Consider the following 16093-nt stretch of genomic DNA (forward strand, 5'->3'; position numbering starts at 1 on the left):
GGTCAGAACAGCAGACTTCTGACCCCTATAATGTGTCATTACATCGCCTGATAATGTACCCAAATACAAGGTAAGAATGGTACAAAGAGTTCTACCGACTTGGCTGGATTTTTAAAGTTTTTTTCCCAAAATACAACTGAATATTTAAATGAAACTCAAACAATAGCCCATCAAAGATGTGCTAAAGGCAGGTGATGTATTTCATTTAATACTTTTGCATGTGACCTTTAAACGTACTACTATTGCCACAAGCAAATGGACTACTGGCTAAGACCCTCATTACAAAATATAGTACATTATATTCTACATGTATATGGTTTGCTACAATATGCAGGATATAGTAAACATGGATTTAATCAATTTAAATTATCACATCTCACTTTGAACAAACCATTCCCATTCAATATACCCCCCAAAGTATTTTTATTCGGTTGGAAAGTGTCAAACAATGAGGCTAATCTACATTTCCTGTGCTTTGTAATCTGACAGATCTTAATTAGATTTATACATTCGTGATTTGCAAGGGACTGAAAGTGCTCAATACACTGTTGCTCTTACCTTGGCATGACTGGTGCTAGTACACCTCGAGTCCTGGTGGGAGGCTTCCCGCGAACTGCTGGGACCTCTGTTTTTTCTGTACCCCCATTTAAGTATGTGAGTTCCTGAAGTTGTGCTTGTCTGATTTCATCATTATAATCCTGTGGGCAGTAACAACAAAGGAAATGCACAATGAATGATGCAATACCTACTTTCTTATCAAGAAAATATTCTTTATCTAGCATTACTGGAAATGTCAGAATTATTCAGTTTAGCTAAGAATCAGTGTACATTGGTAAATGCAAAACCTGGATTCTTAAATATAACTTTGCTTCAAAAATTTCCATACATGTTAATGATGGATAAGAATAATCTCACTGTACCACAACTGGGTTATGGCTATACTGCAAATTTAAATTTTCTAAAGAATAAGAAAGACATCTATCTAAGTGACCCAAAAGACATATTCCAGCAAATCAATTAATAATATGAACAAGTCCCTCAGATCTTGCTTTCGTTGGCTAAAGGAGATGAGAAAAAAGCCTTCTTATGCAAAACAACAATCAATCAGTCACTACTAACACTAAAACAGTAGTCCAATTAAACTGCAAAAAGTCAATATACAAATCTTAGATCTTATCTCTCAGTCACTGTTAAGGTGAATTCTGTTGCTAACCTACTTACATGAAGTCTGCTGTCCAAATAAACTGAAGAAAATCCAATGATTTATTCACAGCATTATAGATTCATAGGTGTTTACTAGGGTAATGACCACAAGGGCCTTTTTAAGCCTTGCTTAAGTTATGATTTTGGCCCTCAGATTTAGCCTAGCTTCTCTTAGATTTATGATATTCCTCTTAATGTGAGACCTGCTTATGAGTACATAGTGTATTAAATGCATTGACTAAATCTATACAAGGATTCACAAACACTACCTATATAAAGTCTAGTATCTGAAGATCATCTATTGTGAAAAATAAGAAAGTGGTCCTCTTTCTGACCCCCCTGCAATGATTTCTAAAGGTCAATAGTACGACTTTTAATGCTTCGAGGTATGATGGGGGGGTTAAATTTCCAAAATCAGTTACAGATTTTAAATATTTCTCTTAAGTTGCTAGAGTAACAGTGTTTGGATTAATATGCAATTTCCAAAAGATATAAGAGGTCTAATACTCAAAATGTTTGTCATTATTTACTGAATTTAACCTCAGCAATTTGCAGGAGAACCACATTTGTTATGAAGAAAAGAACAAAAAATGAGGAAAAATATTGTCTAAGTCAGAATGAAGGTCTAGAACTTTAGTTTCCATCTGATGATTTCATCAATTTCTAAGGAGAAAGATATGCCCACTCGGGCATAATAGATAAACGTTCTCAACTAGGCATCAATCCATATGTTACCAAATGAGTAGCCAACAAGCTCACTGATAGAACCCACCTAGTCAAAATAGGGAAAGCCACCACAAGCAGTAGACCCATATCAAGTGGCATACCCCAGGGTTCGGTCTTGGAGCCTCCGTTATTTGGGATATACTTTTCTGAGGTACAGACCAAAACCAGTGGGATATGGCTGACCAAGTTTGCAGATGACTGCAAGTTGGGAGTTGTAATCAATTCCCCTAGTGACGTAGACATCCTCCAAGAGGGTCTCACCCAAACAAATGACTGGTGCCAAAAACATGGCCTCAAGCTAAATACAAAAAAATGCATCATCATCCCCTTTGGAGAGAAAGATGTTCTCACAAATTATCACATTAATAACAATTTTCTAAGCATGCAGTCAGTCGTGAGGGATTTGGGCACCCAGATTGATAGCAGCCTGACTGTTGATCACCATGTTGCTTCCATTGTACAGAAAGCTTTCTACATGACCCACCTCATAAGTAAGGGTATCTCATCCAGGGACAAGGAGGTCATAATATCCCTGTATTCTTCCCTTATAAGGTCCATTATTGAGTACAGTGCCCCATTCAGCATGTACCTCGCAAAGCACATGCAGCAGCTGGAGAGACCACAGAGGTTCCTCACCAGGAGAATCCAGGGTCTCAAAAATCTACCATATACAAATAGGCTAAAAGCCCTATTCCTCTACTCTGTTTCATACAGACTCCACAGAGGTGACTTCTGTCTGGCATACCAGGCGATCTCGGACCCTGCCTTGATGGGACTGCTGCATATCTGCAAGTCAAGCTCCACTCGAGTAACCCGCACACATGGACATCAACAGGACTTGCTGGCAGGACAGATTTGTGTCCCAGAGACTCCCCCATCTATGGAATAGACTCCCTCTCCGCATCAAGCAGAGTGTCTCATTACCCCTTTTTAAGTGCAATCTGGATAACTGGATGGGAAATAGAAAATACATCCCTGGGATTCCACCCTTGTCCCTTCTGGACAGGGGCATTGGGTGCTGATAGTTCAAAGTTTTAATTAATACAATTTAGTTTGGGTAAAGAAACTTTCCTATGTAAGGAGGGGACAGTCAAAATTCACTAACTCTGTTCATATTTGAAACAGAAATTGACTTATAGTTATCAAGTGACTGATGGGTAGATTTGAAATGCTTCCCATGTAGCAACACTACTTACAGAGTATATCCCATTCACAGAGGAGAACCTTGGCAGTGTACCTTCACAGTATATCCCATTCACGGAGGGGAACCTTGGCATTGTACCTGCAGAATATATCCCATTCACAGAGGGGAAACTTGGCATTGTACCTACAAAGTATATCCCATTCATACAGGAAAACCTTGGCATTGTACCTACAGAGTATATCCCATTCACAGAGGGGAACCTTGGCATTGTACCTACAGAGTATATCTCATTCACAGAGGAGAACCTTGGCATTGTACTTACAGAGTATATCCCATTCCCAGATGGGAAACTTGGCATTGTACCTACAGAGTATATCCCATTCACATAGGGGAAGCTTGACATTGTACCTACAGAGAAAATCCCATTCCAGAGGAGAACCCTGGCATTGTATAATTGCCAGCAAGCAGGATAAGTGCTAGATCTCCATATCGATGTATATAAAGACCATCCATTTGGCTAAAATAATAGGTCACTTAAAAGCTCACTTACAACAACAATATTTATAGCATTAGTTGGGCTTTTGGAAAGAAAAGGAATTCGGTTCAGGTTAGTCTTTATGAACTACATAATTTCTTATTATTTTACTGTAATTAAAAGAAATTATTGCAGCCTGTTCTAGAAAGTACATGTTAAATGCTATCAAATTTCTGTATTCTCTGAGGTACGAAATTGTGCCCAAGTCTGGTAGCTTCACGGTTGTATTAATAAAAATATTGTACTCTGATAGCTATTCATAGCATAACTAGGTTTAAAATATGTGTATGTGTACATGTTTATTTTAACAAACAAGACAATCTGGAATTGGAAGTGAAAATTGCAGCATCACAGAAACTGTATTTCCTGTTAGCAGAATAAGACAGCTTATTACAGCGATTTAAAAACATACAGAAAATTTAAACTATATAAGAATTCTAGTCTATATTGGAAATTGTTTATTATAGCTCATACTGTGGCTTCCCTACTGTCACACACAAACAACTACTCTGTAATGTAGAAGGTACAAATGCTAATATGAATAGGCATGTCAGTTGCCATCTCTTCCAACTCACACATTACAGAAGCTGTTATATCTACCGTCCCACCTAATATGTCCTGGTATCTGTCAGATGGAATAGCTATTATTAGGAACACTGCTACAAATGCATATTCACAAAAAAGAACAGCACCAGAATTACTATATCTAAGGAGTTAAACTTTGCTTGCATCTTAAATAGGACATGTTGGAGGGACAGATATGTATCTCAGAGAATACCCTGCCTCTGGAACTGGCTTCCCATTCATGTGAAACAGAGCACTTCCCTAACCCAATTCAAGTATAACCTGGACTAGTGGATGGGAAATCAGAATTTCACCCCTGGTCTGACACCTCTTTCTCTGATGAACTTAAGCAGCTCTTAAATTGTGCCCTAACATACACCCCTTAAAATAACCTCTGAGAAAAAATAACTTGTGGGATACATTTGAGTTGCATGGTTAAGCTTATAAAGGTACATGAGGAAAGCCAGTGGTGGAATGCACAAATCCAGGAAGCCATCAAAAGAAAGAAAAAATACAGGAAAAAGATGGACCAGGCTAAGAAGCATACCTCTCATCTGTACAGATTTTTGAAGAACATTCAGATTTTTGCCTCATACTTTTGGCTCATTTCTCATATGATTGTGGTTTTCTAGTAAAGCATTGGCAAATCACTCTCAGAGTTTACATCAGAAATAATGACAGAATTTGAGTTTCAGACTTCATACCCTACAGGAAATCACTGCTATTTCAAAACCTGTTATCCTATCAACTTTCCGCGTTTGTATGAGCAATATTTAAAGAGTGTCCCTATTTTTGGGCCTTTGTCCCCCATTATGTATGGCTTTGTTCAGATTTCTTGCTCTAAGAGGTTGAGGGGTATGCTAAGAAGCAATACTGGTCAGCTAACACAGAGGTTAAGAATAGAGCTGAAATTGCAAAGAACACTGTATCAAAGGCACTCTACCAGTTTATGGAAAGTGATTCAGTAGATAACACAAAGAAACTCTTACAGCAACACAAAAGCAGAAAGAGTAAGACATTAGTCAAGCACCCTTCATAATGGATGCTAGCAAAAACCTATTTGCTAGTCCACAGGAAATCAAATGTAGATGGTAGGAGTACCTCCAGGAGCTTCTGAATGAAGAAAACCCCACAGAAACTGTATTGCCTCAGACCAGCCTATGATGAAAGATGAAGAAGAGCCTTCCCTAGAAGAAGCAAGAACAGCTCTAAGGAAAAGGAAGTCAGGGAACGCAGCAGGCTTAGATGAGGTCACAGCAGATATGAGGTCACAGCAGATATGATCAAGGCGTTGGGTGAGAGAGGGAAGAATTGGCTCATGAGGGTACTTGTAGCAGTATGGAGAGAAAGATATATCCCTGATGACTGGAAAATAAGCATACTAGTAACCATGTAGTAAAACAGAGGGACTCTCCTGTCATACTGCATGAAAGTTCTGGAGAGGGTTATTAATACAGAAATACACAGAGTAACAGAAAGTTAGATAGCAGATGAGCAGTTCAGATTCAGATTAGGATGCAGGACAATCAACCCAATGTTTTCAGTGAGGCAGATAGTTTAGAAGCTAGAGAGGAGGAAAGAGTCCAAATGAACATTCCTAGACTTGATGCAAGCATATGACATGGGTACAAGAAAGCAGATTTGGGCATTTCTGTGGTGGTTCAAAGTCCCAGAAATATTAGCAGAATTAGTGCAGGCTATGTATAAGGACTGCTTGATTCAAGTTCAAGCAGTGTTCAGACCATAAGAAGGATTCAGAGTGGGTGTGCATCAGGTTTCAGCTCTAAACCAACTTCTGCTCATACTGGTGATGGACTACATTAGCAAAAAGATTAGACTGGACAGATTAACAAAGCTGCTGTATGCACATAATGTGCAATCACATCCAGACTCTCATCAAGAACTTTGGTAAAGAATGAAGAAATAGAATGCAAAACTGAAGGCACATAGGAAGAAACATAGTACAGACAAGCCAGCTGAAATGGCAGCAAATGGGTGAATTCAGAATAACTGGAGAGCTGAGATAGAAGGGAAAATAGTGCAACAGGTTAGCAGTTTCAAATATCTGTAGAAGAGAAGTCTGAAAGAAGAGGTTAAAGCAAGAACCAGAGGGGACTGTCAGGGTTAATGTATGACAGAAAAATGCCAAAGAAACTGAAAATTGTAGTGTACAAATGGTGGTGCAACCAGTACTATTGAATGATACATCAACCCAGGTGTGAAGGTACAGAAGTTGTAAAAGCTAGAAGTGATGGAAATAAAGTGCTTGAGATGGGTGGTAGGATGCACACTGTGGGATAGATGAAGAAATCAGGACATCAGAATATAAGCCAAAAGTAGTACAAGTTGCAAAGAAAGTCAAGGACAACAGATTATGTTCATTTGAGCACATTGAGAAAAGTGGAAGACAACCTGGTGAAGAAAATGTGGGACAGACAGGAAGAGGGCAAGAGGAAATGAGGCCATCCAACAAAATGATGGATGGTTTGTGTGACAAGACCTGCAACAGTCAGGCATGACTGCTTTAGAAGTTGAGAGGGTGGCACTGAATCCAGAAACATAGCAACAGTTGACATGACACCCCAACAACATGTAGAAAACAGGAAAAGGGGGTTAATGATGATGAAGACAACATCAAAAGTGGCAGTGGAGGTGTGGGCATGGGTGTGTGAGTGGTGTATGTTTAAATTTGCATGACCACCACTTGCATGCATACCACAGGGGTTCACATTTGCAACATTTACTTATATTCGCTCTTATGTCTTGCATTGTATTTTCACAGGATAAGCAATACTTAAAGTGTTATTTGGAGAGGTTGTGGGAAGACAACAATGTATTGTATACACCTGAGCAGGGACTGAAGAAAACACCAAAACATATTGAGGCACAGTGAGATGACATAGTGACACTGATCATTTCCATGCTGATGGATCTGCACTTATAGGTTCATAGGTTCATAGGTTCATACTAGGCTATCTGCCCAAGGGCATTTATAAGCCTAGCCAGAGTTTTGTGGCTTTCACCACCCCTTTAGTTTGGAGGATACTATGCCGATTATTTTGCTGTGCCTCTGTCAAGCAGTGACACTGAGATAATCCCTGGGGTATATCTGCGATCTCCCATCCATTGGTCAAAATTTCTCTTGAACAAAGCCAGCGAGGTGCTCTGCCTCACATGTACCGGGATTTTGTACCACAGCATAGGGAGTCTCTGGGTGATGAATCTGTCCCTCCAGCACGTCCTATTAATAACCGTGTCAAGGTTTAAGTCTCCCACCCTTGTAGTTCTGAGGGATCTAGATTTTTTGAGGTGAAGCATGTTCATCAATTCTGGGTTGGACATGGCCTTGTATGTCAGGCACAGGTCACCTCTGAGCAGACAGTAAGCGACTGAGTAGAGCTGGAGTTCCTTCAGTCAGGCAGCATAGGACATATTTTTGAGACCCTTTATCCTTTTGGTGAGGAACTTTTGGGGCCTTTCCAGTTGCTGCAGGTGTCGTGTCAGATACATTCCGAATGGGGCATTGTACTCAATCATTGGCCTGATGAGTGATGAGTACAGGTGGACGATGACTTCCCTTGATCTAGATGTGAATCCCTTCATGATCAGGTGGGCAATGTAGAAGGTCTTCCTAACTACTTTGGCAACGTGAGTATCAAATGAAAGGTTACTGTCAACCTGGGTACCCAGATCCCTGATAACCTCTTCTGTGCTTAGTGGGTTGCCACCTATATGGTAGCTAGGGGTAACCTTGTTTTTCCCGAAGGGTATGACTATGCATTTTTTGGCGTTTAACTTTAGGCCATGGTTCTGGCACCAGTTTTCCGTTTCTATAAGACCCTTCTGTAGGATATCTGTGTCAGATGTGTTCTCAACTATGGCGCCCAGTTTGTAGTCATCTGCAAATTTTGTCAGCCATAATCCTCCTGTGTTTGCTTGTACTTCTGAGAAGTAGATGCCGAACAGGAGAGGGCCCAGGACTGAGCCCTGTGGGACACCACTTGTGACAGGCTTTGAGTCTGACATGGCACCAGCAACTTTGACCCTGTGGGTTCTGTCACTTAGCCAATTTGCAACCCATCTTGTGATGCATGGGTTTACATTTAAGCTGATGAGTTTTTCAATGATACCTGAGTGGGGTATTGTGTCAAAAGCCTTTGCCAGGTTGAGGTAGGCTGTGTGGACTGTCTTTCCCACATCAATGGCCTTGGTGACTGTTTTGAAAAAGTCCACCAGGTTTAAAAGGCATGATCTGCCCTTGACAAAGCCAAACTGGGTCGGATCCAAAGTCTGCAAGTCTCTTATGTCTTAATTTATGAGTTCCATTATGATCCTCTCCATAGCTTTGCAGATCAAGCTTGTCAAGCTGATGGGACGGTAATTTCCCGGGTCGGTGGAGGCACCTCCTTTGTGAAGTGGGACCACAGTTGCCATACACCACTCCTTAGGCACGTATCCTGAGGTGAGGCTAAGATTAAACAGCTGCCCTAACTGCGGGTTTAATTCCTCATTGAGTTCATGGAGCACACATCCGGGGACACCATCTGGTCCCATGGATGCTGTGTTTTTTGCCTTGGAGAGAGCAGTTCTCACCTGAGCGTTAGAGATGTTTGGGGGGCTATAATTCTCTGGTATAGGTATCTCACCTTTTGGGGGGGAGTTTGCACTGAACCTGTCAGCCAGTATGTTGGCAATGTCTGTAGGTTCAGTAATTTTTACATCATTTTGAACTAATTCTGAGCATATCTGGGAGTTTCCTCCCAGGTTTCTAACATATCTAAAGAAGGCCTTATGATTGTCCTTTGAGTCCTTAGCGACTTTTCTCTCAAAAGTTGCCTTGGATGATTTTATGAGAGATCTTAATTTTTTACTTATAATGATCAAGGGTGTTTTCCCTTTTAAGGATTTTGCTCTATCTTGTAGTAGCTTCCTCCTTTTGTTGTAGAGCTTGTTTATGGCTGGGGTCCACCAAACTGGATGCTTGCCTTTGGTACAAAGAGTCTTTGTTTTGTTTGGGATTGCCTGATCCATGCAGTCCTGTAGGTGCTGGTAGAAGGCATTTGTAAGTGATTCAGCAGCTTGAGTAATGGTTTCTGCAGTCTCGGGGGCCCTAAAAGAGACCACACTAGCCTTTAGAAATGTGAAGTCGGCTTTTGAGAAGTTCTTCACTGTGGTCTTTTTTATCTCAGGTGGGGGCGGGATGTGGACTTCCAGTGAGATTAGTTTATGGTCTGATCTCACCAGTGAAGGGTATACTTCCAGTGTTGAACATTGTGACCCCATGTTCGTGATGATGAGATCTAGTATGTTATCTCCTCTTGTGGGGATGGTGACTAGTTGTTCCATGGCATTTGAGTTTATGAACTCTAGGAACCTTTGGGCTAGAGTGTTGGGGCTTGAGTAGTGATCCCAGACTATATTCGGGTAGTTGAAATCACCTAGTATGATGGTGTTTGGAGATACATTTATCCCTTCCAGTGTTTTCAGGAAAGCTATGTGAGGTTCCTGAGATTGGGAGGGTGACCTGTAACATGCTACAAATTGCAGAGCAGTCTTGCCTATGGTTAATTGCACCTGGATGGTCTCAGATGCATCTAGCGTTGCCACCAACCTTGAGGTGTGGGTGTTCTTGATGAATATAGACACCCCCCCTCCTTTCTTGGTGTTGTCCGGATTTTGGGGCCGGAACGCATGATATGAGGTAAAGCCTGATAGTGCCGGGGTGCTCTCAGGAGCCTTGAACCAGGTTTCAGTCACAGCACAGACATCGATGTTCTCCATACTGAGTAGGGCCTCGAGTGCGTGTATCTTGAGGTTGAGACTTCTGGCATTGAGCAGCATTACCCTTAGTTTTTTTCCTTTTTTGTGTTCTAGGGTGGTAGGTTTAGAATTTGAGCCTTGCCTAAAAAAGGCACTATGGGGGTGGCAAGAGCCTTTGCCAATATCCGGAAGCCCAGGGGTGACAGGTGCAAGCCGTCCCTTGCGAAGCAGCGTGGCTTGTCCAGCATGTCATCCCAGGCAGACAGACATTGGATCCCCTTTGAATGACACCAGAGTTTAAGCCAATTATTAAAGCTGATCATCTTGTCTCTGTATTGTGGCATCATTCTTGGTGAAGGTAGGATACTGCTCAAGGTCAGGGTCATACCTGCCTGGGCTACATAATCAGAGAGCTCCTCTATGTCTCCTTTCATGTAGTCCAAGGAGGTACATCTCAGGTCATTCACACCAGCGTGGACAATGACAGAGTCGTACTTGTACCTGCTGTTGAGAGACCTGAGTGCTTGCATTATGTGGCGGATTCTAGCGCCTGACAGGCAGCTTACTGTGACCTTTTCCTTGTTCAATCTGGTGAGCGGGACGTCAGTGTGTCTGACTATGGAGTCACCAATGACGAGTGTGTCTGGCATTGTGTTTGGCCTTAAGGGCTGTGACTGTTTGGCACATTGACTATGTGGTCTATGTGTTGCATGTGTTGTGTCCTGAGGTGGCAGTTGTTTGGGTGTCTGCTTTGGTGGCCTCTGCTGTTTTGGTAGATTTTTGATCAGAGCCTCCGAATATGTCTTTGTGTATTTATGTGTATGATTTGAAGTTGTGATAGTACTATGTGAGACTGGGTTTGTGGTGTGTGTGGTTACCTTCTCCTCCTGTCTGGTCTTACCAGTCCTATGTTGAGAGAGCTCAGCCTCCAGTTTGGCTATATAGTTGCATCTCTCGCATGTATTTGTGTTTTGTGGGAGAAGGAGAGGGTTGTCCATGTACATGAGACAATTGTAACATTGCCTCAATATTCCCAGATTCACCAGCTTAGCAGGAGAGGACACTAGCAACTGATCCCTCGACATGCTAGAAGGAATAGACAAGGACTTTAAAAGACTCCGGGGGATGTGGGTGATCGAATGGGGTTTTTGGCTGGTGGGGTACTATGTATAATAAAAGTGCTATATCAAGTAAAAACGTACTTTAGGAGCAAGTGCTAGGCTTTACAGATAGAGAATATTCTACTTAGGAATCAGGTAGAGCTGAGCTTTTTAGATATAGAATACACTGGTTAGATCAGCAGTACAGTTCAGGGAAGGCTGTTTTAAGGGAAAATTTGAAGAGTGGACTTTAGGTAGCCCGAATAGTTTAACCTTGATTAACTGCTGCTCTTGTGTGCTCCTGTGGCAACTCCGCGCTAAAGCGTGCTTTATAGCAGGGGGCTGGAAAAAACAGGAAATGACCCAAAATGGCCAATGAATTACCAGTTGCTATCTCTAACCACTCCTCTGAGGACAAACAGGCAGCTCAGTACTCCCCACTCTCACTGGTGAGTAAAGAAACTTCCCTCTGGCCACACAAGAAAATGGAGGAACACAGGAACCAAATACAAAGCCCAGGGATCAGCAAATCTGATCACTGGAACAACTAGCTAGGAAAGTTAGGAAAGCAGAAGTATTTTTTTTTTTTAGTTTTTACACACACAGACAGAAAATACAGTAAATGCTTGGTTTTTCGACTAAATGCTATCAAAGGCTAGTACACTTGAGTGTATTAGCCTGTAGGTTAACTTATAAGCAAAACTTAAGCTAAGAAGTGCAGTCAACAAATTAAGCTCAGAAAAACAGAGAAAACAGGTAATATAGCAATAATATAAGCACAAACAGTGGTCGAAATGCACAAAAGGTCAAAAAAGCAATAAAAATGCTTAAAAATACTTAGAATCAGGAAAGTCACTTTTTCTGCTCTCTGCTGCCTTAGGAACTCTGCAGGGGACCACGAGGAGCTATGCTAAGTTCTCTAATGCCAGAAAAGCCCGCCAAAGCGTGCTTTATAGCAGGGGGCTGGAAAAAACAGGAAATGACCCAAAATGGCCAATGAATTACCAGTTGCTGTCTCTAACCACTCCTCTGAGGACAAACAGGCAGCTCAGTACTCCCCACTCTCACTGGTGAGTAAAGAAACTTCCCTCTGGCCACACAAGAAAATGGAGGAACACAGGAACCAAATACAAAGCCCAGGGATCAGCAAATCTGATCACTGGAACAACTAGCTAGGAAAGTTAGGAAAGCAGAAGTATTTTTTTGTTTTTTTTAGTTTTTTACACACACAGACAGAAAATACAGTAAATGCTTGGTTTTTCGACTAAATGCTATCAAAGGCTAGTACACTTGAGTGTATTAGCCTGTTTGTTAACTTATAAGCAAAACTTAAGCTAAGAAGTGCAGTCAACAAATTAAGCTCAGAAAAACAGAGAAAACAGGTAATATAACAATAATATAAGCACAAACAGTGGTCGAAATGCACAAAAGGTCGAAAAAGCAATACAAAATGCTTAAAAATACTTAGAATCAGGAAAGTCGCTTTTACTGCTCTCTGCTGCCTTAGGAACTCTGCAGGGGACCACGAGGAGCTATGCCAAGTTCTCTAATGCCAGAAAAGCCTGCCAAAGCGTGCTTTATAGCAGGGGCTGGAAAAAGCAGGAAATGACCCAAAATGGCCAATGAATTACCAGTTGCTGTCTCTAACCACTCCTCTGAGGACAAACAGGCAGCTCAGTACTCCCCACTCTCACTGGTGAGTAAAGAAACTTCCCTCTGGCCACACAAGAAAATGGAGGAACACAGGAACCAAATACAAAGCCCAGGGATCAGCAAATCTGATCACTGGAACAACTAGCTAGGAAAGTTAGGAAAGCAGAAGTATTTTTTGTTTCTTTTTAATTTTTTTTACACACACAGACAGAAAATACAGTAAATGCTTGGTTTTTCGACTAAATGCTATCAAAGGCTAGTACACTTGAGTGTATTAGCCTGTTGGTTAACTTATAAGCAAAACTTAAGCTAAGAAGTGCAGTCAACAAATTAAGCTCAGAAAAACAGAGAAAACAGGTAATATAACAATAATATAAGCACAAACAGTGGTCGAAATGCACAAAAGGTTGAAAAAAGCAATAAAAATGCTTAAAAAATACTTAGAATCAGGAAAGTTGCTTTTTCTGCTCTCTGCTGACTTAGGAACTCTGCAGGGGACCACGAGGAGCTATGCCAAGTTCTCTAATGTCCTCACCCAAAGCTGAGCTAGACACTGTGCATCATGCATGCTAAGTATGTCCATGGTGGTAACACCCCTATGGCAGCACTTCTCCATATGAAGCTGTACAGATACACTACATCTGATGTGGGTATATCCACTCTATAACAACTGAGCAGGGGTATCAGTGCCACATGCATATCTGGTTCCTGATATGTGGCTAGCATTTGGATAAATCAGCAGATGTGCATAGCTAACTGGTGTGTTGATTGACATTTATGAGGATGTGAACCAGTACTGCCAAGACTTCTGTGAGATCATGCAATCCATAAATGATTCCATGATCTGTCTCATGGGGTCTGTTGTCTACTGTGCATAAACTACTGTCATATCCACATATGGAGAATTTCAAGTTCTGTCTCCACTGTCCTCTCCAACTGAGTTGCTAATGATCATGGAAGGGGGGTAGTCAAATTGAGAGGTCTTCATAGGATTTATGGTCCACACATGTGATACTTGAAGTATACCACTACTACCCCACATCATACATGATAAAAACGGCCAGCCTCCAGGGGGGAGAGCACACCAGCAGAATATTCCATTCAGATCATGTTTCTGTAGCACCACACCATCAATGACATGGGGAGGCTAGGCTTGCCACATCAAGCTAGATCAGTCACCTGAGATGAAAGTCACATAGTCAAAGCCCATCCCAGTCAGACAGAGGGAGAGAGAGAGAGAGAGAGAGAGAGAGAGAGACACTGTCTATGAGTACAAACTTCAAATGTATCCCTGTCTCCACTTTACTGGTATGCACTGCCTCCCAGGTTGCATTAACAGAAATCTGTCATTGAGCCCCGTGACTCTTCTGCACATGCAAATGACAATGACACCCACTTCACACTCCCTCCAGTGTGGTGTATGTTGAGGTGCATGATACACAGTATGACATACACTGCCCAGCATGGCTGCTAAGTGTATTTCAAGCATCATCTCTGAATATGCGTGATACTGCACTGTCACTGTGTGCTTGTTAGGACCGATATAGCTGGACTAGACGTCACAGCTTTGCCTGCACTGCAGATGTTGCTTACCCTCTTGACCTTACTGCCATTCCTGGATGATACTGATGTGCTGGCTATGTCAGGTGTTGCTGTGGTGGATGTTGAGCTTATCACGATGGATAGCTGGGCTGCAAGCTTTCACATCACCATATTAAATGCATGTAGTGTGCTACAGACAGGTGGCAGGCTATCTCTGAGGTTCAGTGCAGTGCCCAGCTAGATGTAGTTAGGGAACAGAACCAGGCTTTTCTGTCAGCTGAACATAAACTTAATGATGTTTCAACCTTGTAAGTGGGCATCATTAGACTGGTGTTCTGTAATGCTATTCTGTTTCCATATGGACACCATCAACAAAGACTCAGTTTGGTATCATACCTCACTTGAAATACATATAGAGAACAGTGGTGCATTCACTATGTATGGTTTTATATGCATCAAATTTCCACAGTGATGACACTTACCAACTAGGAGACCCTGATGAGTTTCACCATGTAGGGAGCAGTGATATAGATGCCTCTTATGTCAGATGTGTGAATTATGGGCACTGTTAATGTGTGGTGCAGACTTATTGATCATCAACACCTGTATGTTGCAAACAACCAGGTAGTTTACAATTGACACTCCTATTCATAAACCACTCAAAACATAACCAGGTGAAGTCTTTTTTGCCACATGAATGTAATTTTAGTACCCAGTACTTCAGAAAAGAGGACAACACATTAGAATCTAATCATGGTACTGTCTCTTTTTCATAGTGTATTTGGGATACAGATATGCAAATCCACATTCACACAGGGCAACTAGTCTAGATTTGCAAATCAGCTATTCCTGAGATTACTTTATATTCTCACTGTAGCCTTCTACTTGATAAAAATGGGGGCTGTTACCATAGATATGAACTTTGCCACTACCTCTGTTACCAGCTTGGTAGATAAGAGCATCCTGAAGCAATGTAGAAATTGCCTCATGTTTACTGACAACTAGTTAATTCTCAAACAAACTGATATGGTATGTGAAAGATGTATTTACACAATGTCACTGCAGGCAAAGCTGTTCCATAAAAGCATACCTAATGGTAATCGGGTTGTTAGTAGTATACACTCTGCACAATCACACAGAGTGCAAAGCAAACACATAGACCCACATATGCTGAGACACTTCAAATGTAAACTTCCCAAACCCCAAACACTTCCTCGATGAAGTACACACAACAAATACCCTGAGCAGCCCCAAATGCAATTTCAAAACAACACCCGCATCAACACATAAGTGGGTGGCCAACTGGCTCACTGACAGGACCCTCAAAGTCAAAATAGGCACCTTCACTTCTGATAGCAGAACTGTCACTAGTGGAGTTCCCAAGGGATCTGTCCTGGGATCCTTATTGTTTGGCATCTACTTCTCAGAGGTCCAGACAAAGACAAAAGGTCTATGGCTGACCAAGTTTGCAGGCAACTGTAAGTTGGGTGCTGTCACTGACTCCCAAATGATGTTAACATACTGCAAGAGGGTCACACAGCAAGTAATGACTGGTGCCAAAGTCATGGCCTCAAGCTAAATGCAAAAAACAAACGTATCATCATACCATATGGCAAAAACACGCCCCCTACCGATTACCACATCAACGGCAACCCCTTAAGCACACAACCTGTAGTGAGAGACATGGACACTCAGGTTGATAACAGCCTCACATTTGAACATCATGTAGTGGCAGTGGTCAGAAAAGCCTTTTACTTGGTTCATCTCATAAGTAAAGGGGCTGCATCCAGAAAAAGGAGGTTATTACCTCTCTATACTCCTCCCTTATTAGACCAATAATTGAGTATAACGCCCCATTTGGGCTGT

General features: G+C 41.7%; 1 protein-coding gene across 2 annotated transcripts in view; it reads right to left on the bottom strand.

Moving 5' to 3' along the window:
* Nucleotides 1–16093, bottom strand: part of KHDRBS3 (KH RNA binding domain containing, signal transduction associated 3) — a 1441609-nt gene that overhangs the window by 598103 nt on the left and 827413 nt on the right. For both annotated transcript variants that reach the window (XM_044078538.1, XR_006365708.1), the window contains exon 5: nucleotides 559–698. In XM_044078538.1, coding sequence (XP_043934473.1) covers nucleotides 559–698 — 140 coding nt within the window. The remainder of the gene's footprint in view (nucleotides 1–558; nucleotides 699–16093) is intronic.

This window comes from Protopterus annectens, chromosome 7.part1 (genome assembly GCF_019279795.1).
Source record: "Protopterus annectens isolate FY-2018-M chromosome 7.part1, PAN1.0, whole genome shotgun sequence".
Taxonomy (NCBI): Eukaryota; Metazoa; Chordata; order Ceratodontiformes; family Protopteridae; genus Protopterus; species Protopterus annectens.